Here is a 22,139-nt window from a genome sequence, read left to right on the forward strand (position 1 = left end):
ACTGGTGCTCACAATAATTGATTTCTGTGGTCCAAAAAGGCCCTTCATGTTTGAAAGTATCTCTTCCATGGGGCCTAATTTCATAGGATCTGAAATTCTGAGTAGAAAGAATCTCTCATTTAGTTTAAAGCAACTATGTCTCTGAAAGGACCCTATGTAAATGTTTGCATGTTAACATACCTCACTGTCATGTTAGTGCCAACAATATAGCTTAGCTGATTAGCTTTCCACCATCTTGAAGAACAGGCTCAGGGACAAAAGAGTGTGTAATATAGGATGGGTTAATCTTAAAAGGAGTTGGGGGGAGGTCCAGGTAGGGACTAGAGTGTGAGGTTACCCCAGCACAGTAAGAGAAGGTAGCATGCATAGTGCAAAGAACATGGCGGTGGTAGTCAAGTTCAACTACTGGCTTCATCACTTACTGCTTGTGTATGACTGAACAAATCATTGGCAAGATGACATTGTTGGACTAGTGAATGTTTAAGGTCCTCTGTATCTCTAATCTTTCATTCCTATAAACTCACCATTTTGCTAAGAAAAACTTCATTCATTATAGGGCCTTCATTTAAAGTCATCCTCCCTGGAGTATATAACCTTAGATTCTCGCTAGTAAGGAACCCCAGAAGTCATCTGGTTCAATCTCTCATGCCATGGAGGAATCCCTTCTCTAGCATACATGACAGGTAGCCACCTAGCCTCTGCTTGAATACTACCAAGTGATAGGGAGTTCACTACCTACAGAGACAGCCCACTCCGTTGTTAGACTGTTGTAATTTTTAAAATGTTCTTCCTAACATTGATCCATAATCTGCCTTCCTATAACTTAGTGCTGTCCTTTGGGACTAGGCCAAATATTTCTAATCCCTTTTGTACTGATAGGCCTTCAGATATGAGAAGAGTGTTATCATGTCTTTTCTCCTCTAGGCTAAATAGTCACATTTTTTCAATCATTTTTTTACATGACATTGTTGCCAGATCCCTCATAATCCTGGTCATCCATCTCTGGAAATGATCTAGTTTAATACCCATCCCCTACCAAATGTGGTGCCCAGGACTGAACACGATATTTCACATATGATTTGACCAGGGCACAATATAATGGGACTATCACCTCCATTGATCTGGGTACTAAGCTTTTATTTGAGTAGCCTAAGATCCCATTAGCTTTTTTTGGCTGTCACATCACATTGTTGGCTCCCATCAAACTTCCAGTCAACCAAAACCTTCATGACTTTTGCATAAACTACTGTCTAGTTATGTCTCCTCATTACATACTTCTGAGGTTGATTCTTTTCTTACCTAAAATGCAGAAGTTTGCATTTCTCCCTGCCAGATTTCGTCTTGTTTGTTTTGGTTGAGCATTTCAACTTGATAAAATCTTTTTAGACTTTGATTTTGTCATTCATCATAGAAGATAAAAGATAACGGTCCCAGACCAGTGAGCCTGTCAATCACCATCCCACCCCGTAAGGGAACCTCGGGGATCTGATGTCCTGCTATTACTACTTTAAACATCACTCCTCTGAAAGGGAGTGGATGGATGGATGGATGAGGTAGTGTTACTGTTACTATGCTGGTGTAGGTTTTGCTAGTTCAGCTTTCAAGGCTATTTATTTCCATTTTAGTAATTTAATGTGATTAGGGCAGGCTGTTCCTAGGTTATCAGTGGTGCTTTGGATATGGTCTCACAATCTGAATGGCCATCTGGTATGAAGAGGAAGAAACTAACCTGCTTTCTGCTACAATATCTGCTGTTTCTAAAAAAAAAAGCCATTAACATAACCATATTAAGGACTGCTAAATCAGCAGTCCCTCATTATAAACATCCAAACATTTAAAGAGTTGGGTTAGATCTAAACTTTAGCAGTTGGTGACTTCCTGCTGCTGCTGGAGTCACTGCCTTGCCACCACTGAAGCTGGCACTGTCCTGCTGCCTCTAGAGCCCCTGGTCCCTCTCCCAGTGCCAGGGCTCCACCCTTCCTCCCTCCCCACCATTGGAGTCGCTGCTGTTGCTGCAGGATGGGTTCTTGAAAAGTCCTTAGTCCCTCCAGTAGGCCAGGCTAAGGTATGAAGAGTCAGGGCTCATTTCCAGGGCCTTGTGAAGGTGAAAGAACAGAGATAATATGTGTAACTGGTAACCTGAGTTTGAACTTGAAATCTGTATTCCATAGGAACGGTGTTATAAATGCTACAAATATAGGATTCAGAAGTACAACTGAAATCATAGTTCAGCTACCCTGTAGTCAAAGTAGGATTTCTGGGCAGACCAAAGACCTTAACTATAATATGTGTATATGTATCTGTGTGTATGTGTACGTGTGTGTGTAAAATGTATGTTATGTTTTCTATAGGAAAATGCATTTTTAGTTCCAGAAAACTGACTTAGAAACAAACTTTCAGACTACAACCATTTGTGGGTTGGGGTTGTATTCAAAGATTCCTCTTCAGAGTAACTTTTAAAATAAATACCAAGGTACTGCTGCTGTGAGCTCATTGAGGTCTGAGGCTGTTCTTTGTCTCACTTAGCACACTACCTGGCATGTAGTAGACACTTAATAAGTGCTTATTGACATGATTTGACTTGACTTTCTCACTAAACTTCATCACCGCTTACTCAAATCTTAATTTTAACCTCTAGATTTCAGTCTTATCCCCTAATGAAATCTCTCCTAGCCTTCAGACCAATTTGACAATATGTCTCCAGGCTACTTCCCTAGTCACTAGGGCTTCCTTCTGTTAGAATCACCAAAAATCTATTCCTTTAGCTTAAAAAGGTAGAAATAATGAAAGGATGCCCCCAGTTTCCAGATCAGCTATTAGATCTGCCATTTCTTCTGCCTTCCATTTACTTTATTTCATTTATGTATGGAAACAGCAGGAGAGATTCTAAATATCTAGATATGCCTGTAGGTGAGCAATTATAGCATTCTGACCTATAATCAAAGATTTCAGCCACATAAACCTTTGGTGGAGAAGGGTGGGAGGTACCCACTTTTCTGACCCTTTAGTATCTGAAGCTTAGATTTAAACCCTGTGGTTCCCTCACCCAAGGCTCTAATAAAGGGTCAGATACAGACTCACTTCTGATATACCTACTTTATGAAAGGGTTGGTTTTTTTTTAACAGAAAACTTGACAAGGCTTTAAGCATAGTTTTCAGTTGGTCTCAACAGAAAGAGAACAGGGTGTTGGGGAGATAAAAGTCAGCCCCAGCCTAACTGCTATTAGCTTGATGTACAATCCATAATTAATAACAAACAATTCACAGTTACATAGGATCCAATTCTAAGATGATATAGGTGACTGCAGGAGAAAGGTTTAAGTTTACAAGGCTAGTGGTATTTATTAAGGAATACCTGGAATCCAGTAGAAATCAGTTGCCTCACAGTTCAATTTCCGTTACCCCAGCAGCCCTATTTAGAATGACTTCAGCTTTCTTTACTCTGAGGCCTGTTCTGAGCATCATTTCCATCATTTTGAACCCCATAGACATCAAGTATGTATAAGACATGCAGGACAGGACCCAGCCCAACCAGCTTACTTTCCCTTATTACCTCTCTCTTATAAAAATGTCCACATGGATAGGTTCAGCGACTCGAGGTTACTTCTTGCATTAGAGACTGATCAACCTCCAGAGGCTTTGATTCTTGAGCTAAGTGCTCCACCTTGCTCCACCTGCCACCTTACCTTACAGGTGGTCCCAGTCTCTGCTGGAACACTTCCAGTGATTGGAACTTCACTTCCTAAAAGGCAACCTATTCTATTGCTATGTAGTTCTCATTATTAAAAAGTTCTTCCCCATACAAAACCAAAATCTGCTTTTCTACAACTTTTTAAAGTTGTTTTTACGTGCACTTATAATCTGTCTCTCCTACTTCCACCTCCCCAAATTAACAAAAAAAAGGAAAAAATAAAACCTTTATTATAAACATGCATAATCTAGCTAACAAACTCCCACATTGGCCATGCCTGAAAATGTATGTGTCTCTCTGCATTTTATGTTCATTATCTCTCTGGCAGGAAGTAAGTGGTGGGCTTCATCTTCAGTCTTTTGTATGTATGGTTTCTTATTACATTAATCAAAATTCTACAGTCTATCAAAGTTGTTTTTTTCTGTACTATTATTGTATTAACTGCCTTCTAGTTCTGTTCACTGCTCTATGTCAGTTCAAAGAGTTCTTCATACTTTCCTGTGAAACTACCTATTCCATGATTTCTTAACATTCCATTCCATTCATATACCATAATTTTTTTTAGCCATTTCCCAATAGAAGGCTACCATCTTAGTTTCCAATTTAGGGCTATTACAAAAAGAGCTTCTATAAATACTTTTGTAATGTGTAGATTCTTTTTTCCTCTTTCTTTGATCTCTTTGGGATAAAGTAGTATCTACTAGTGATATAACTGAGTCAAAGGATAAGCATAGTTTGGGGCACAGTTCCAAATTGTTTTCAAAATGTCTGGACAAATTCATAGCTCTACAAACAGTGAGCTAATGTGTCTGTTTTCCCTATAGACCCACAAAATTTATTGTTTTCCTTTTTTGTTATCATCTTTGTCAGTCTGATGGGTGTGAGATAGGGCCTCAAAGTTGCTTTAATTTGCATTTCTCTAATAATCAGTGATTTAGAACATTTTCATATGATTGTTGATAGCTTGTGCTGCTTCCTTTGAAAACTACCCCTTCATATCCTTTGACCATTTATCTATTGGGGAATGACCCTTAGTCTTATAAATTTGAATCCATTTCTTATGTATTTTAGATATGAGACTTTCATCAGAGAAACTTGTTGAAAAGATTTTTCCCCAGTTACCTTCATCCTTCTAATTTTAACTACATTAGATTCATTTGTACAAAAATTCTTGAATTTTATAGAATAAAAATTGTTCAGTTTTATTTTGTGTGACCCTATCTATTACTTGTTTAGTCATGAATTCTTTCCCTCTACAGAGAGAGAGATAATTTCTCCCTCTCTTCTCTACTTTGTTTATGATGTGTCCCTTTACAGCTAGATAATCTATCCATTTGGAGCTTACCTTGGTATGTGTTGTGAAATGTTGGTCCAAACTTAATTTTTCCCAGTGTGCAATCCAGATTTCACCTATTGGTTTTAGGACTATCCTCTGTGGCTAGCCCAAAACAAATCTAGCACCTTCCACATTGATAGGTCTTCAGGTTATTGAAGATTTACTGCGTTTTCACACCTACCAGGTACAGTGACTCCTGGACCAATTAGTAAAAGTTGGGCCCTTGCCAAGTTTATTCTGAGCAGCAGGACAAATACACCCATCAACAATTTTTGCTGTTACTAATCAACAGGATGTGAACTCTACCTAAGAAAGTGAAGCAATCTGTATTATTGCAACCATTATCTGAAACAAAAGCTCTCTGGCCACTTCAAGGTTTGGCATGGATGCCAGTAAATCTGTCTCTGCCTTATTTATGTGATTTGTTTCTCCCGAGATGACCTTTCAGGAAATCTCTAAGGTCAAGTGACAAAGCAGGCATGGTACCTGTCTGTGTTATCTGAGAATGGATGAGTCCAGGTGCTATAGGAGACTGGTTTCATGAAAATAGAAATCTACGTATAAAAGAAAAGTTTAAGGCTCAGAATATGTGTCTACCATATATAGAAGATAATAGTAAGATTATCATCTTGCCCTTATGTGTTCTTGGGGAGGGGCAGTGTCAGCCTCAGTGGAGCCTCTGAGCACCAATTTGGTTTCAATTTGCCACTTTTTTCCTAAGTAGGCTAAGTCTTGCCTCTCACCCATTCTTTTATTCTTCAGTACTACCTCACTTAGTGCTCAACAGTGTTGATCCCCAAGGCAGAATTAGGAGACTACACTGGCCAGAGAATGAATTATCACTATTACTGTCCTTTAATAAATTCTGGTCTGCTTCTAGGTACTGTAACCATCTAGACTGGCCCTCCTCCTCTTTGGAGATGATTACCCATAACTGTGGTAATTAGTTTAATCCTAGGTCCCAGAGCCATGACTAGAAATCCCACAATCAGGGGCAAATTCTTTGTATTTGTGTGTGTGTGTGTGTGTGTGTGTGTCTATACATGCATGTATATGCATGCATATTCCTGTATGCATGTTTGTAGGGAGGTAGGGGTATTAGCACTGGCTGCAGGTATATTCTTGTCATGTCAGGAGAGGGGACAATCCATCTCCCAGAGAGTCCTGCTCATGCCCTACAGAGGTTATGGGGAAAGATAGACCCCAGAGCAGTAGCATGGTGCCACTGCAGGTGGCAGTTTGGGAGTAGGTTGGCTCAGGCTGATGGATGACCATGAAGCAAGGCATAGAGGTGGTGGGTAATACAGGGAGGAATCACACACCCCACCAAGTGATGCTTTAAAAGGCATTTCCCTGGAGGTTGGTACACCAGAGCAAAGCCCCAGTTGCCCCACGCTAGTTTTGACTCTGCTTGATTCTTCCCCATAATTACATAAAGAAAGTGAGCAAGGTGACCAAGAGTTAGGAACCATGGATGTTCTAGTCCTGCCTACCATTTGCTAGCCATGGGAGAGCAACGATTTGAGCAAGTCACTTTGTTCCTGGGGCTCAGTTTCTGTATTTGCAAGATGAGAGGACTGGAAGAGATGATCCCTAAGGCCCCTTGTAGCTCTGAAGTTCTGTGCTTGCATATATTTGAATATTAAAGTGACACTTCCATTTTGTCCCAGACCAGGGTGGAGGCAGGGTGAGGAAAAGGCGGGGCACTTTGTGGTACTTGATCTGGTTATTCTGGACATGAGAGTCTGTAGGGATTGCAAAAGAGCTTTTTTGGCTCAGATTCTTAAAATCTAACCACTGCTCAGATTCTTATAATCTAACCAATAGCTGCAATCTAGCCGAGAGCTCACAGGTGCTCAGATTCCTTAAGAGTCTGACCAATATGGTGGATCTTTAATAAACCTTGTCTTTGGCTGGAAAAAAAAAAAAAAGAGCTTTTCCATTTCCCTAATAATGTGTGGGGGGGCATAATTTCTTGGCTACAGAGAAACCGCCCTAATTCCCCAAAAGTCCAGTGGGTGGCAATAGCCCTGAGAGTGTGGTACTGTAGAAAGAGCCTTGAATTTGGAATTAGAAGGCCTGAGTTCAAATGCTTCTCAGTTTCCTCATCTGAAAAATGAGGCGAGACTTGACAACTAGAGGCCCCTTCCAGCTCTGGAACAGGTCTCTGATCCTATGATAGTTAGGAATTCTTGGGCTAAGGATAGAAATCTTCTGGCCTGATTGGCCAGAAATGAGGCAAAGAGGGAGTGGGGAGAAGAGGAAACTCGTCCTACGGCTGGGTCTGTGGATCTCACCTGTTGCTTTGTTTTTTCAGCTCAGCCATCCAGAGCTCAGAATTCCCCCAGTTCCAGGATGCTCAGAGAAAGATGGCTGAGAGCTTTGTACTCTGTCCGTACCTGTGTCTCATTCTCCTCTCCAATGCTGGAGAAAACCAACCACAACCTTACCTGTGATTAAATCTTTCAGTTTCTCTTCCAGAGCCAACACTTGCACCTGAGCCCTTTAAAAAGAAAGATGTGGTGGAGATTTTGTCTCATAAGAAGGCCTATAATACATGTAAGTGGATGTATGGGGGGGGCGGGGCAGGAAATTGGATAATTTGGGATGCTTTCTGGAAAAATGAGGAACGTAATACACAAATTTTATGGGACACAGATGACACAGATCAGAAAGGACTCCAATATATCGTTGGAGTTCTTAGATCCATCAGCTCAGGAAAGGAGCTGAGAGTAGGGGAGGCTCTTCATTGCACCAGAAATTCACCACAGTCCGTTGTTTGCCTTTGCTGTGTATACCAGAGATGTCAAACACCCAGAAGCTGGCAGCGTTGCTAGGGCAACACTCAGGAGCACTGCCAGAGGGAGATTAAACTGTAACTGGGAAATATTTAACAAAACAAATAAAAATACAATAGAATATACAGATAATGTTAATATGTGGTTTTCTAAGTCAGTATGCAAGCAGTAGGGATCCTCACATAAGGATCAGTGGCCGTGTTTCTATTTGAGTTTGACACCAGTGGTGTAGACAACCCAAGTGTGGAAAAATGTCCAGGTAACCCCACCCCAAGGCATCAAAGCATTCATTCGGGGAAGAGGATAATTTAACCCAGGGGGAGGTGGTTGGTGTGAGAACAAGGTAGATTATCCCTGTACATCTTAAAGCACTTTGTTTTTGGACTAGACCTTTGTTTACGTTGGTAGAGGGCATTTCTTTGTAGTGAGACCGCTCCCTTTAACAAAGCAGATAGGCATGTGCTCTGTGACCTAGAGAGTGGCCTGGTGTGCTGAGAAGTTAGGGGACTTGTCCAGGGATCACCCAGCCACCCCATGTCAGAGGTAGGACTCTAACCCAGGTCTTCCTGATTGTCACAGCCTCTCTCTGCCTAGAACCCCACAGCTGCCTCTCTGACTCTACCTTTAAGAGTGTTAGCTTTGCTCCCAGATTGGAGTCTGGGCAGAAGATTAGCTGAGATGACACAGATATTTGCAGTTCCCTACAGGCAGCAGGGTAGTGCGGAAGGTTACAGCACCAGAAGTCAGGAGCCTGCGCTCTAGTTCTGGCTCTCAGTAAGGAGCTAGGTGACCTTGGATGAGTCCTTGGGCGCCTCTTCCGGGCATCAGCACCCTCCTCTCTATAATGAGTGAGTTGCAATAGATGAGCTTTAAGGTTCTGCCAACTCTGGGAGCCTCTGTTTCTTCTAAGCCTGAGTGGGATGTGAAACCCCAGACGTCTACAACAGTTGGCGAGATAAGACTCTTTGGTTGATGCTGAGGAGCTCACAGAGCTTCCATGCGCCTGTCCCTAGACTGGAGGGACCCAAGGACAATGGAAGTAGCTGGTTGAGTGGCCAGCAAGCCCCTTTCCTCTCCCATCAACTCCTCTGTGTGGCTCTTCCTTTCTCCCACACTCCCCAGCTATACTCATTGCTCACCTGAAGCTGTCTCCGCCTGAGCTCCGTCAGATCCTCATGAACATGGAGAGCGAGAGGCTAGAGCCCTCCCACCTCAAGCAACTCCTCTTATACGCTCCCGATGCTGAGGAAGAGAAGCGCTACCAGGGCTACAGGGACACCCCGGGCCAGCTGAGCGAGCCTGACCAGTTTGTCCTGCAGGTGACAGACCAGGGGTGCTGGGGGGTTGCCTGGGAGACTCTTGGTGGGCTCCCAGCCCACCTTGAACACGACTTCTAGGAAAATGTTCCATTTTAAAAAAGGCTACTAGCTCCCCTAAAACCCCAGCAATCATCAGTCGATGGCAGACCTTGAGCTGGAACTCAGGCCTCTCAAATCCTAATGCAATGTCTGAAACACTCCTCTGCTCCACAGTAAAGGAAGGAAATAAGTATTTGTTAAGTGCCTGCTATGTGCCAGGCATTGTACTAAACACTTTACAAATGCTATCTCATTCGATCCTCACAACAACCCTGGGAGGCGAGTGTTATTTTTGTCATCCCCATTTTATAGCTGAGGAAATGAGAGCAGACAGAAGTGACTTACCTGGGGTCATACAGCTTGTAAATGTCTGAGGATGGATTTGAATTCAAGCCTTCCTAACTGCAGGCCCAAGGCTCCATCCACTGTGTCACCTCACTGCCATTCATTTATTCAGTACATCTTTGTGGTGGAATGAGTAGGAAACCAGCCATTAAAACCAGGAAGAGTTCAAGGCTTCCCTCCGACATTTACTGGCTATAAGCAAGTTGTTTAATCTCTCAATGTTCTAGGAATCTCTCTAAGACTATAAACTGCAGAGAAGATGCCGGCCTGCTTGGATAGAGGGAGTTTCCCCACCTGGGAGTTCCCTTTACCAGTGAAATCACAGGTCCAGTCTCTGTTCCTATCCCTTTCTTTATTAAACACCTACTGTGTGTAAAACATTGTGCTTGTCCTATTGGGAGAGCTACAAAGTTTAGACTGAAAAGAGTTAACTGCAGCCAAATAAGGGACAAGATGCAAACACTTTTAGGAAATGCTTCCTTGCAGCTACTGTAAACCCCTCATGTTGCATTTTGAGCCCAGTTTTTCTTCTTCAGTTCTCAGATAGAAGAGAACATGCCTCAGTGGTTTGTGTGGGAAGAATGACTTCCCATGACTCCTGGGCACTGCTCCCAACCAATAAGAGGCAGAGGGGCCCTAGAAGGTTACCTGGTTTAGTGGGAAGACTATTGGTGGGGGAGTCAGGAGACCTTCCTGGGCGAAGTGGCCTTAAGCTGAAGTGCGCCTCAGCTTTTAAAATTGTAAAATGGGGGGCAGCTAGGTGGCACAGTGGATACAGTACTGGCCCTGGAGTCAGGAGGACCCGAGTTCAAATCTGGCCTCAGACGCTTGCCACTTACTAGCCATGTGACCCTCGGCAACTCACTTAACCCCATTGCCTAGTCCAAAAAAAAAAAAAAAAAATCCCAAACTGTAAAACAGGAACAAATAGTCCTTGACTGGACTTTCTTACCAGTCTATTATGTGGATCAATTGGGATAATGGATGTAAAGTGCTTTGAAAACTGTATTTTGCTATACAGGATTGTTGTTGGGAAAACTAGGGTCAGAGGAGCTGGGTTCAAGTTCTATCTGTGGTACTACCTGTGTGACCTTGAGGAAATCATATAAACTCTGGCTTTCAGTTTCCTGTAAAATGACAGGGTTTGGATTCATTGTCCTCTGAGGTCCCTCCCAGCTCTCAATCTAAAATCCTGTCATTTTTTTAATCCAATCTATGATTTCACTGATATTGGAGAAGTCTTAGGAAGGAAACTCCTTCTATGAATGCAAGGAGACCACTCCTCCTCAATGCTTTCTCTTACAAAGTTGCCCAGGGCACCCAGAGGCATGTTGAGTCTTTATTGAGAATATTATTCTTCTAATTAAGAATATTTATTAAGAATTCTTTATTAAGAATAACCATAATTATTATGATTAATTCCAAGACATTTATTCAATTACAAAAAGTGATCATTTTGTCCACCTGCACCACCATCTGCCAGACATTAAAGGCAAAGGAACAATCTCAGGAGAACCCTTTGTCCTCGGGCCATCTCTATCTGAACTCTGTCAAATATAAGATGAGAAGGAGAACAACGATAATGACGATAATAAAGGGAAGCATCCACTTAGAGCACATCATATCCATTCCTGTGTGTCCTTGGGTGACATGTCCCAGGCATGGAGGAGGGTTTAGTAGGTATGGTCCAGGAAACTCTGTTGGACTCCAGGGAAAGGGTGACAGGGTTAGTAGGGTGGGGTGGACGAGGATGGGTAGGGTCACGGGCAGCCTCACTCTTACTTCCGGCTGGGCATCCCTCTCTGCCATCTCCATTCTGCTTAGATGCTGTCCGTTCCAGAATATAAAACCCGGCTGCGCAGCCTTCACTTCAAGACTACCCTGCAGGAGAAAACTGAGGAGATCAAAGGCAGCTATGAGTGTGTGCACCAGGCCTCCCTGGAGCTCAAGAACAGCAAGAAGCTTGCCAAGATCCTAGAGGTGAGAACCACTTCTCCTCCTGGGATGCTCCCTCCCATCTCAGCAGGCTGCTCGTCCCAGCTAAAGAGAGAGATGGGAAACTGGAATATGCATTTGGCTCTTTGGCGAGTGCTGCGTCTCACTTGTTCCCTTCTCCTCCTCCCCCTCTACTTTCTTTTCCTCCCCTTCTTTCTTGCTTCTTCCTTCTTCCATTTTCCTTTCCTCTTGCTTTCTTATAGAGCTTGCTCATAAATGCTTCAGGTTAGATGACTCTTAGGCTACAGAACCTAGAATGTTAGAGGTAGAATAGATCTTGGAACATAGAACTCAGACTGTCAGAGCTAGAACATAGAACACAAAATGTCAGAACTGGAAAGGACCTTAGAAGACAAGATAAGAATGTCAGAGCTGAAAGGACCCTTTGAACCCACCTAATCTAACCATCTCATTTTATAAGTGAGTCAACTAGGGCTCAAGAAAAGAGAAGTGATTTACCCAAGATCACACAGCTAGTTAGTAGGAAAACATAGATTAGTTCTCAGGACTCCTGACTTTTAGCCTTTTCTATTTTCTTAAAATTTAATTTAATTTTCAAACAAAGATCAGACTCTTCTCCCTCCTATTTTCCTCCCGCATCTGAAAGCCCCCCACTAAGTGTGAAAATGAGAAAAAAAAAACCCTGCTATAAACAGTATAGTCACGCAGGACAAAATTTCTCATTGGTCATGTCCAAAAGAATTATTTCTCAATCTTTGCTCTGAGTCCATTACCCCTCTGTCAGGAGATGTGAGTCCTCAGAAATTGTGGTTGCTCATTGTGTTGATCAGTTCCCAGATTTTCCTTTTGTTTTTTTCTTTTTTAAAAAATATATGTTTTGTTTTAATCAGCCAAGATTCACATTTTCCTTCTCCCACCCCAGTTTCTCCCTAATTGAAAACAAAACTCGTAACCAACGTGTCTAGTCAATCCAAACAGATTTCTAGTTGGACATGTCTGAAAAGACATTTGTCTCAATCTGGATTTTGAGTCCTTCAGCTCTGTACCAGGAGCTGGGTAGCATGTTTCCTCGTGAGTCCTCGAGGATTCTGGTTGGTCATTACACTGATAAGAATTCAGCACAGTAGTATTCCATCACATTTTTATATCATAACTTGTTCATCCACTTTCCAATTTATGGAAATTTATTCCCTTAGATTACTATTCTTTGCCATCTCAAAAAGGGCTATAAATATTTTTGTACATCTTTAGAATTTGTTTTGTTTAGGACTAATCCCTTCTCCATCTATCCTCCCTCTAATTCCCTCTCTCTCTTTTCCCTCCTATTTCACTGTTGAGTAAAATGTATTTCTGTACCCAATCTTGTGTGTGTGTGTGTTCTTTCTTCTTTTGACTAGTTCAAGTAAGAGTGAGATTCAAGTGTCAGCCATCCCCCCTCCTCTCATCTCCTCCTCCATGTCTGTATAGATGTCTACTTGTGCACCCTGATTTTATGAGATAATTTACCGTAACCATCCCTTCCCTTCTGCCTCTTCCCCCCACCCTTTTCTCCCAGTGTATTTTTCTTTCCTTTTTCCATTCTTTTCTTAAGATCATTAAGTCACAAAGAATCACTCCCAGGCCTTATCTAACTTGAATCCCTCTGTGAATCCTGAGGATGATAGAATTAGAGGAGATACATGTGTCATCTCCCCACTTAAGCAGTTTATCCTTGTCTAGTCCTTTTTCATTATTCATTCATGCTTATCTTTTCATGTTTCTCTTCCTCTTGTTTTTGTAATTCAGAGTTTCTCCATAGCTCTGGTCTTTTCAATCAGGAATGGTTGGAAACCTACTCTTATTTCATTAAAGGTCTATTTTCCCCCGTAGTATTGTCTCAGTTTTGCTGAGTAAGTTATTTTTGTCTGTACATCCATATCCTTTGCATTCTTGAATATCATATGCCAAGTTCTCCACTTCTTTATGGTGGTAGCTTTAAATCATGTGTGATCTTGACTAGTTCCTTAGTACTTGAGGTTTTTTTTTCTCATCATGTTCCTGTGAGTTTTCATTTTGGGGTTATTTTCAGGAGGTAATCGGTAGACTCTTTATACTTCTACTTTGTTGTCTGGTTCTAAGAGATCTGGGCAGTTTTCTTTTAAGATTTCTTGGAAAATGATGTCTAGGCTCTTTTCGTTTGTTTGTTTTCAGTCCTAGTGTTGAGATAGTTCAGTGATTCTTAAATTTTTCCTCCTTAATCCATCTTCTAGGTCAGTTGTTTTTTCCTATGATATACCTTACGTATTTTTTCCTATTTTAAAAATCTTTTGACTTTAAAATTTTTTGTTGCCTCATGGAGGCATTAACTTCTGTTTGGTCCACTTGAATTTTCAGGGAATTTGTTGCTTGGGTAAGATTTTAAACCTTTCGTACCAAGCTGTTAATTTCCTTTCCAATTCTTTCTTCCATAGTTCTCATTTCTTTTTTAATTTTTTCCTCAAGCACTCTCATTCCAACCATAAAGACATTTTTTAACTTTTGATTCATCTCTTCCAGGAATTCCAGTTGAGTTTGTGCCCAAGTTTGTGTTTTTCTCTGAGGCAATGCTTATGGATGTTTTGGAGTCATTGTCTTCTGCATTTGTGTCTTGAGCAGCTCTGCCATCACAATAGCTTTAGTGTGACAGGGGTTTTTTGTTTGTTTGTTTGACCATTCTTCCAGCCTAATTTCTCACTTCAGATTTGATGTTAAGGCTAGGCTCTGCAGCACTTCTGGAGGGAAGGTCTGGGTTGGTCCTCTTGCTGCTTTTTTTGGCATATTGAATGTTGTGCTATTCCAGAATCTCAGGGACAAGCTAGGGACGTACAAGCTTTCAGTACTCCCAAAGTGTATTAACCCAAGGCAAAATCTGATTGCTGCCTCCCTGGGCCTGAGCTTTGCAAGTTCCTGGCCTGGGTTTGGGTTGGAGCAAGAGTGGACTTCTGCTAGACTCTGCCCCTGTCAACCAGATGGAATATTCTCTTGACTCAGAGTGGCAGAATAGTAGGCACCGCTTTGATCTGGGACTTCTGCCTTGCTTTGTGCCGGGCACCACTGCTATTGCTGCTGGATTCCGAATTTTCTGCTTTCTTGGATAAACTGTCCAGGGCCTCCCTGCAAGGAAACAACTTTGCAAACCATTTCCCACTCCTCCCTAGAACTGCAACCTGGGGCTGGATAGTGAGTGACAAAGCTGCAGTTGGCCCTGCTTTAAGTCACAAGTGCCCTTGTTTGAGTCTAGGGGTGTCTCGGTACAGGTCTGGGACCTCCTCTTGCCCTGGTGCACATCTCCCTGGGTGCTGGAGTGTTTTCTGTGGGCAGCATGCTCTTGGTCTGACCTGTCCCCAGTGTCCTCAGATCTCCCTGTCTCTCTCCCTATGACCAGCTAGAACACACAAAGGACTCTTTGTGACTTTTTCTGGATTTCCCCATCAAAATTCAGTCTGGTGCATTTTCTAGATTTATTAGGAAGAGCTCACTGCATTGCTTCCTATCATTTTTCCTGCCCTCCCTTTAGAGGCACCATACCCTCACACTGCCAGTAACTTCTGATACAGGGAGGGCCCCTTGAGCTACTTGGCCTGTCATCCCTATGGATGAGGTCTTCTCATCTCGTTTCTGTTCCCACAGTGTGTTGTCTTCACACTCTTCGGGCCCCAATAGCAGACTTCCTGCAATCTAGGACAGACCAGCACAATTTGTCCTGCCTATGGGATGTGGGCAGGAGCAGAGTGGGAGAGCCATGGCATGCCCTACAGGCACTTCCCTCCCACAGATTAGTCCTAGCCTTTTCTCAGTAGACCACAGTGTTTCATCTCCCCATTACACTTCTCCTTTCCTGGTCTTTCTTTTTCCCTTTGTTTCCCCTTCCTTCTCCTCACCACCTCCCTGGTTAGCTCCTACCATTCGCTGCCCAGCCCCAGCAGGTTCTGGATATCAGAAGTAAGTCCAGTCTCCTTGTTTCAGCCTCCGGAGCAGGGCAGGAAGAAGGGCACTAATAGGGTTACTGCTCACTGCTCCAAAGAGCTAAGAGATTCCTGAAAGTGAATCAGCAGGAGGCCTTTCCCATACCCTGAATCCTCCCCACAGAATTTCAGGGCTCAATATTGCAGAAAGTAAAAATGCTTTGCTGCTGCTTTAGGCCTCTCTGGCTCCCTGCCTTCAGGACCAGCTGGGCTAGGATGGTCAGTGCCGAGGACATCAGCTCCTGGCAGCAGAAACAATGGTCACAGGATTTAAATGACATTTCTGGACAGTGTCTCCATGTACGAGGGAAAGATTTAACCTAAAGGGAAAATTCTGAGGGTGCCTTCAGCGTGCAGACTGTGACTAGATCAATCTTAAGGGTCCACAGGCCCCTACCACACACTGGGTGATCTGAGCTTCATTCCTACCACCTTTCCTTGATGCATTCAAGGATAACTCAAAATAGTTCACCCCTTGGCATTGCCCAAGTGTCACATCCACCCTGGAGTCAAATGGAAAGCAGTGTGGGAGGTGAGCATGGAGAGAGACAATCAAAGTCTAACTCTCTACCTTAGAGAAGGTGGAAGGTAAACAGGCGCTGAGAGAACAGGGGCCCACTCCTCCCTTGCCTTCTCTGTTGGGGAGAAAGTGGGAGTCAAGCTTGACTATAGGAAGCTGGGGTAGGGGAAGGGGAAGATGCCCTTCTTCTTTGGAGGATAAGTTGAATGTGACCTGATAAAGCAGTAGGTGGTTTCTCTCTTGGCAGTTCGTACTTGCAATGGGCAACTATCTCAACAATGGACAACCCAAGACCAACAAAACCACAGGCTTCAAGATCAACTTCTTAACTGAGGTAAGGAGGCCTGATAGACTGTAATATATCTGGACATCAGGGCCAGAGGTGAGGATGGTCTGGACGGGGGCTGTGGTCTTGGGCACAGTGGTGAGAAGGCAGATGAGGGCCATGTTATGGAGGAAGAATTGACATCGTTTGATGTGAGAGATAAAGGAAGAGGAGAGGAGATGAAATTAAATTTGAGTTTTGGAACCTAAGGGGCTGGAAGTATGATTAACAATAATGGGAAATTTGGAGAAAGGGTTAATTTTGAGGTATTAATGACGGGTTAACTCTTCTATATGTTAATTTTCACTTGTCAGTGGGGTATCTATGGGAAGACATTCTGTGGGCAGTTGTGGATTAGAATCAGCAAGGCTTGAAGGTGAAAATTTGGAAATAGATGTATGAAGGCTCAGGAAAATGTTGCACAAAAATATTCAGAAGAGAAACATGGGAGTGTTTGTTTTTCTGAGAACACACCTTATGTTTTCCATAATTTTGGGGAAAAAAAGAAAAATTTTATATTATAGATGTTTTAGGATGATGAATAAAATATTTAAACAGAAATATTTTTCCTTTGTTTCCTGACCTTTACTATTCAAAAATAATTACTTGAAACTATGCAATAGGAAATTTTGAACATAAAACTGTCCATGACACTCAATCATTATAGTTCCTACCCACTGAGGACACAGTGAGAGCATATAAATGCCTTGAATGCAAAAAAGAAAAAAAAAAGATGCATTTCCACCTCCATGGGCATAGGAAAAGGAGTTCGAGGGGGTTGCCACAGTCATTCTAAGAGAAAGAAGAATTCAGTGTCTTCCTTGCCTGTGGGTTTCCTCATCCTGGTTTTTGAGCTGGGAGTTGGTGAATATGTTACTACCCTCCTGAGGAGGCCTCAAAGGAACTGACAATAGAGGGAGTTACTGGAAGGAGCATTTACAGTTATCCCTTCCATATTGTGACTTTTCCCCATCATGGTTTCGATATGTTGCTGGTTGGCACAAGAAATTAAATGAGAACTTTTGGGGAGTTTTGTGGAAGCCATAGACAACACACAAAGGCCAGCAGATGACACAGAAAAAGTTTGAAAACTCAGAAATGCATAAAATATATGTATGGTATTATGTAATATCAGCCCATATTTTACAATAAGGTAATATAAGTACCCCATAAAAGAAAAAAAAAAATTCAGACTTCTCTGGTATGAAGAGAAGGCCAAATAATTTTATGGGGATTTTCCTGATAGCAGGGGCTCTGTACCCCTAACTTCCTGCGATATGGAAGGGATAACTATACTTATTCCTGTCAAGATTAGAAACAAGGAGATTATTGCTTGGCTTGGTCAAAAGACTAGGACAGAGAAGAGTGAGAATCTTAAAAGTTATGAAATATGTTTCCTTCTGGCCCTGTGACCTTGAAGCAGAAAGACCCTACTTCTTTTTTGAAAGGTAAGCATTTAAATATATAGGCCTTCATCTCCTCTGGCACTGAATTCTGCAAGATACGAATATTAAGCCAGATTTCAACTGTATTTTTGTTATCCTTATAAATCAAAAGTATAGTAGGAAGGGTTTTGAATTTGGAGTCAGAAGATCTGGGTTCCAATCCTAGCTCTGCTGTTGACTGACTGTAAGTCAGTTTACCTCTCTGGGCCTCAATCAACACCCTGTAAAATCAGGGGGTTGAACTAAATTAGCTCAGATGATTGTTTCTTGCTATAAATACTACAATAATTAAATTGCTTCTAACCATAAATACCATAATAATTAAAGCTGTATGAATGTGGTGCTTTGGTTAAAGTCACTTACTAGAAACAAACCTTAGAATGAGACAAGAGCTAAGGGCTAAAAGATTGTATACAGTTAATGCTAAAGAAATATTGTGTCAGGTTCCCTCCCATGGGCCAGGGGCTCAGCTGGGATAATCACATAACAAGTTTTCAAAGTTTATCAGTTTTCCTAGGCTGCACAGCAGCCCCACCACAAATAGCCAGGAATGTTCCATACTTAACTTATGCCACATGGTAGAGAGGGTGCTGGACCTGGAGTCTAGAGACCTGGGACAAGGTTATTTCCTGCTGCAGATTTACTAACGTCAAAGAAAAAAAATTATATTTTACTCTTCTTTCGGCAGAAGTCTTCTGGGAGCAATTTCATTTGTCATTAATCTAAATCCTAGAGACAAAAAGCCTAGAGAGAAAAATGCCCAAACTGGTATTGTCCCTCTGTGTCCTTAGACATCTCTCTATCCCAAGACAATTTGAGGTAACATTTTAGGAATCTTGAATAAGGGAAAGATCATATGTTAAAATACGTTTCAGGGTCAATATTCCAGAACACTGTTGTTCAGTGGTACAGTCATGTCCAACTCTTCATGACTCCATGGACCATAGCATGCCACACCCTTCTATTCTCCACTTTCTCTTAATGTCTGTGCAAGTTCATATTCATTGTTTCCATGATACCATCTATCCATCTCATCCTCTCCTGTCCCCTTTAACCTTTTGCCTTCAATCTTTCCCAACATCAAGATGTCTTCCAGTGAGTCCCATCTTCTCATTATGTGGTCAAAGCATTTAAGCTTTGTCTTCAGTATTTGACCTTCCAATGAATAGTCCAAATTAATTCTTTAAATATTGACTGATGTGATTTCCTTGCTTTCCAAGGGACTCTTTTTTTTTTTTTAGGCAATTGGGGTTAAGTGACTTGCCTAGGGTCACACAGCTAGTAAGTGTCAAGTGTTTGGTCTGAGACCGGATTTGAACTCAGGTCCTCCTGACTTCAGGGCCGGTGCTCTATCCACTGTGCCACCTAGCTGCCCCCAAGGGACTTTTAAAAGTCTTCACCAGCACCACAAATAGAAAATATTGATTCTGTGGCTCTCAGTTTTCCTTATAGTCCAACTCTCACAGCCATACATTGTTACTGGAAAACCATAGCTTTGACTATACCTACCTTTGTTGGCAAGGTGATGGCTCTGTTTTTTAGTATGCTGTGCAGATTTGCCACAGCTTTCTTTCTAAGGAGCAAGTGTCTTTTAATTCCATGGCTGCAGTCACTATCTGCAGTGATCCTTGAACCCAGGAATATAAAATCGGACACTGCTTCCATTTCTTCTCCCTCTATTTGCCATAAAGTGATGGGACCAGTTGCCAAGATCTTAGTGTTTTTGACGTTAAGCTTCAAGTCAGTTTTTACACTCTCCTCTTTCATTCTCATCAAGTGGCTTCTTAATTCTTCATTTTCTACCATCAGAATGGTATCATCTACGTATCTGAGATTGTTGATATTTCTCCCAGCAACCTTAATTCTGGCTTTTGATTCATCCAAGCTGACATTTCTCTTGATGTACTCAGCATGTAAGTTAAATAAATAAGTGACTATTGTCACCTTGTCATACTCCTTCTACAATCTTAAACCAGTGAATGTTCCATGTTTGGTTCTGTTGTTTCTTGGCCCACATACAGGTTCCTCAGGAGACAAGTAAGATGATCTGGTACTCCCATCTCTTTGGGGACTTGCCACATTTTGTTGTGATCCACATAGTCACTAGTCACTACACAGTTCTCTCCTTGGCCACTTCCCTCAAGGAGTGCAGGTTATTCTAAATAACCTGAAGTCACTTCCCTGGGGTGGGTCACAGGCCAATTGCTTTGGGGCATGGGGAGGGCAAGGATCTAAATAAGAGCCAGAAAAATTGTTTTCACATGCAACTAGGAAATAACATATACAGGAAATGGGGTATAGAAATCTATCTTGCCCTTCAAGAAAATTGAAGGAGAAGGAGATAAGAGAAGGGGGGGAGAGATAGAAGGGAGGGCAGATTAGGGGAAGGGGTATTCAGAATGCATACCATCTTGGGGTGGGGGGAGGGATGAGATGGGGAGAAAATTTGGAACTCAAAATCTTGTGGAAGTGAATGTTGAAAACTAAAAATAAATAAATTAATCAAAAAACAAAAATAAATTAAAAATACATGAATAAATAAATAAATAAATAAGACCCAGAAATGTCTATCTCCTTTCATTCATTTAAGAGGAAGGCCTTAGCTTTTGTTCTAGTCACTTTCCTGAAGAAAATATTATTTCTTAACATTTTCAGTTGAACTAAAAAAGCAGATTTTAATATGCTTCCTTGTTAGCTATGTGACCCTAGGCAAGTCATTAACTTTCCTTTGCCTCTGTTTTCTCAACTGTAAAACAAGGAAGGAGGTTGTACTCGATGCCTGTAAGGTTCCTTTTAGCTGTAAATGTGTGACTGTATGAAAAAAAAAATTCACCTTAGACATAACCTGTGTGACCCTAGACAAGTCACTTGCCTCTCTCTGCTTCAGTTTTCTCGTCTATAAAATGAGAAGCCTTGACTCCTAAGTACCCTTCTAGTTTTGAATCAATGAAGGGAAAAGATTGGGGAACTCCAGCCACTAGGCTGCCTGTCCCAGCCCCATCCTGCCACTCCAGGGAGCCTCTGCTTTGCTGATTATAATCAGTGATACTCCCATCCCATTCCTTCTGAATTCCTTAAACTTCCCAGCTAACTTCAGAGCTGGGGCTCAGAGGGCTGATGCCATCATTCACTACTTCCCCAGAGCTGATCTCCACCAGCTGAGCCCCAAGGAAGTGTTCTTAGGGAAATCTCCAGCTTTCCCAGTCCCTTTTCTGTTCTCTCCCACCTCTAGACACGCTGAGCTTTCCTTTACATGTTATTACTAAATCTTTGTATGCTGCCGCCCAGGGTTTATAGGTAAGCTATTCAGTGCCCTGCTTTACTTTTCTTCCTCTCAGCAAACTGGTAGGATCAAATTCTAACCTATAAGAGCACTTCAACCCTGGCTCATTTTGAGAAAAAAAAAATCTCAAGATTTCACTTATGGATGCAGTGAGCATTTCCAAATGAGTCTCGGGTATAGAGAACTAATGAACTCTTGAGTACAAATTGAAGTATAATTTTCTCACTTTTTAAATTTTTTCTGTTTTTTTTTTTTGGCAACGAGGCTAATATAGAAATCTGTTTTGCATGATTTCACATATGTAACGGGATATCATATTGCTTGCCTTCTCAAAGTGGGTAGGGAAGGGGCTAAAAGGAGAGAATTTGGAACTCAATTTTTTTTTATGTTAAAAATAAATTTAAAAAACAAAACCAAATGAGCCCGAGTAAAAAAAGTTCCATAGTCAAAAGATCGTAGGATCATAGAACTAGAGCTTGAAGAGACCTTAAAGGTCATGTCCCAGCCCTTTACAAATGAGGAAACTGAGGCCCAGAGGGGTGGTGATGGACTAAGGTCTCATAGGAAGTAGTCAAACCCCGGTTCTCCGACTTCATATCCAGCCATGGATCCAGCCCTTTGCCACCTCAGTTCCCATTCTGAAAACCCATTTTTTGCTTCACCCTAATGCTGGTGGCTTCTGGTTCTCAGGTTTTTACTTGTTTCTCACAAATGGGCAGATATGAAGCCATGTTCAATTTCTTAAAATTTGGGAGCTTGGGGATCCACTTAAAACAAAACAAAAGCATTTAAAAGTGATAATATGAAAAGGAGTATGTTCTGTTTGAACAAGCTGCTGTTTTTACATTTTACAGCACTATTTTATTAGCAGATATAAATAATAACCTACTCATGTTCTTAAACTGTAACTTCAGTTCCGTAAAAAGGACAAAAATAAATCTAAGTCCTGCATATAATTCAACTTGTCCCCAGCCTTTAATTTTCTCTCTGATTTCTTCAAAACTTTTGGAGCTTTTCTAGCTATATATCCTGTCCGCTTGGGCTCTAGCATATGCTTAGTCACTGAAAGCGTGGTCACTGACGCATGGTGTCATGGAGA

At 41.9% G+C, this 22,139-nt stretch overlaps 1 protein-coding gene across 1 annotated transcript in view; it reads left to right on the forward strand.

Moving 5' to 3' along the window:
• GRID2IP (Grid2 interacting protein) overlaps nt 1-22,139 on the forward strand; it is a 134,338-nt gene that overhangs the window by 102,418 nt on the left and 9,781 nt on the right. Inside the window, exons 16-19 of the mRNA XM_027859739.1 lie at nt 7,509-7,586; nt 8,948-9,144; nt 11,353-11,508; nt 16,235-16,321. Coding sequence (XP_027715540.1) covers nt 7,509-7,586; nt 8,948-9,144; nt 11,353-11,508; nt 16,235-16,321 — 518 coding nt within the window. The remainder of the gene's footprint in view (nt 1-7,508; nt 7,587-8,947; nt 9,145-11,352; nt 11,509-16,234; nt 16,322-22,139) is intronic.

This window comes from Vombatus ursinus, unplaced genomic scaffold, assembly GCF_900497805.2.
Source record: "Vombatus ursinus unplaced genomic scaffold, bare-nosed wombat genome assembly UNPS02014171.1, whole genome shotgun sequence".
In the NCBI taxonomy this organism is placed as follows: domain Eukaryota; kingdom Metazoa; phylum Chordata; class Mammalia; order Diprotodontia; family Vombatidae; genus Vombatus; species Vombatus ursinus.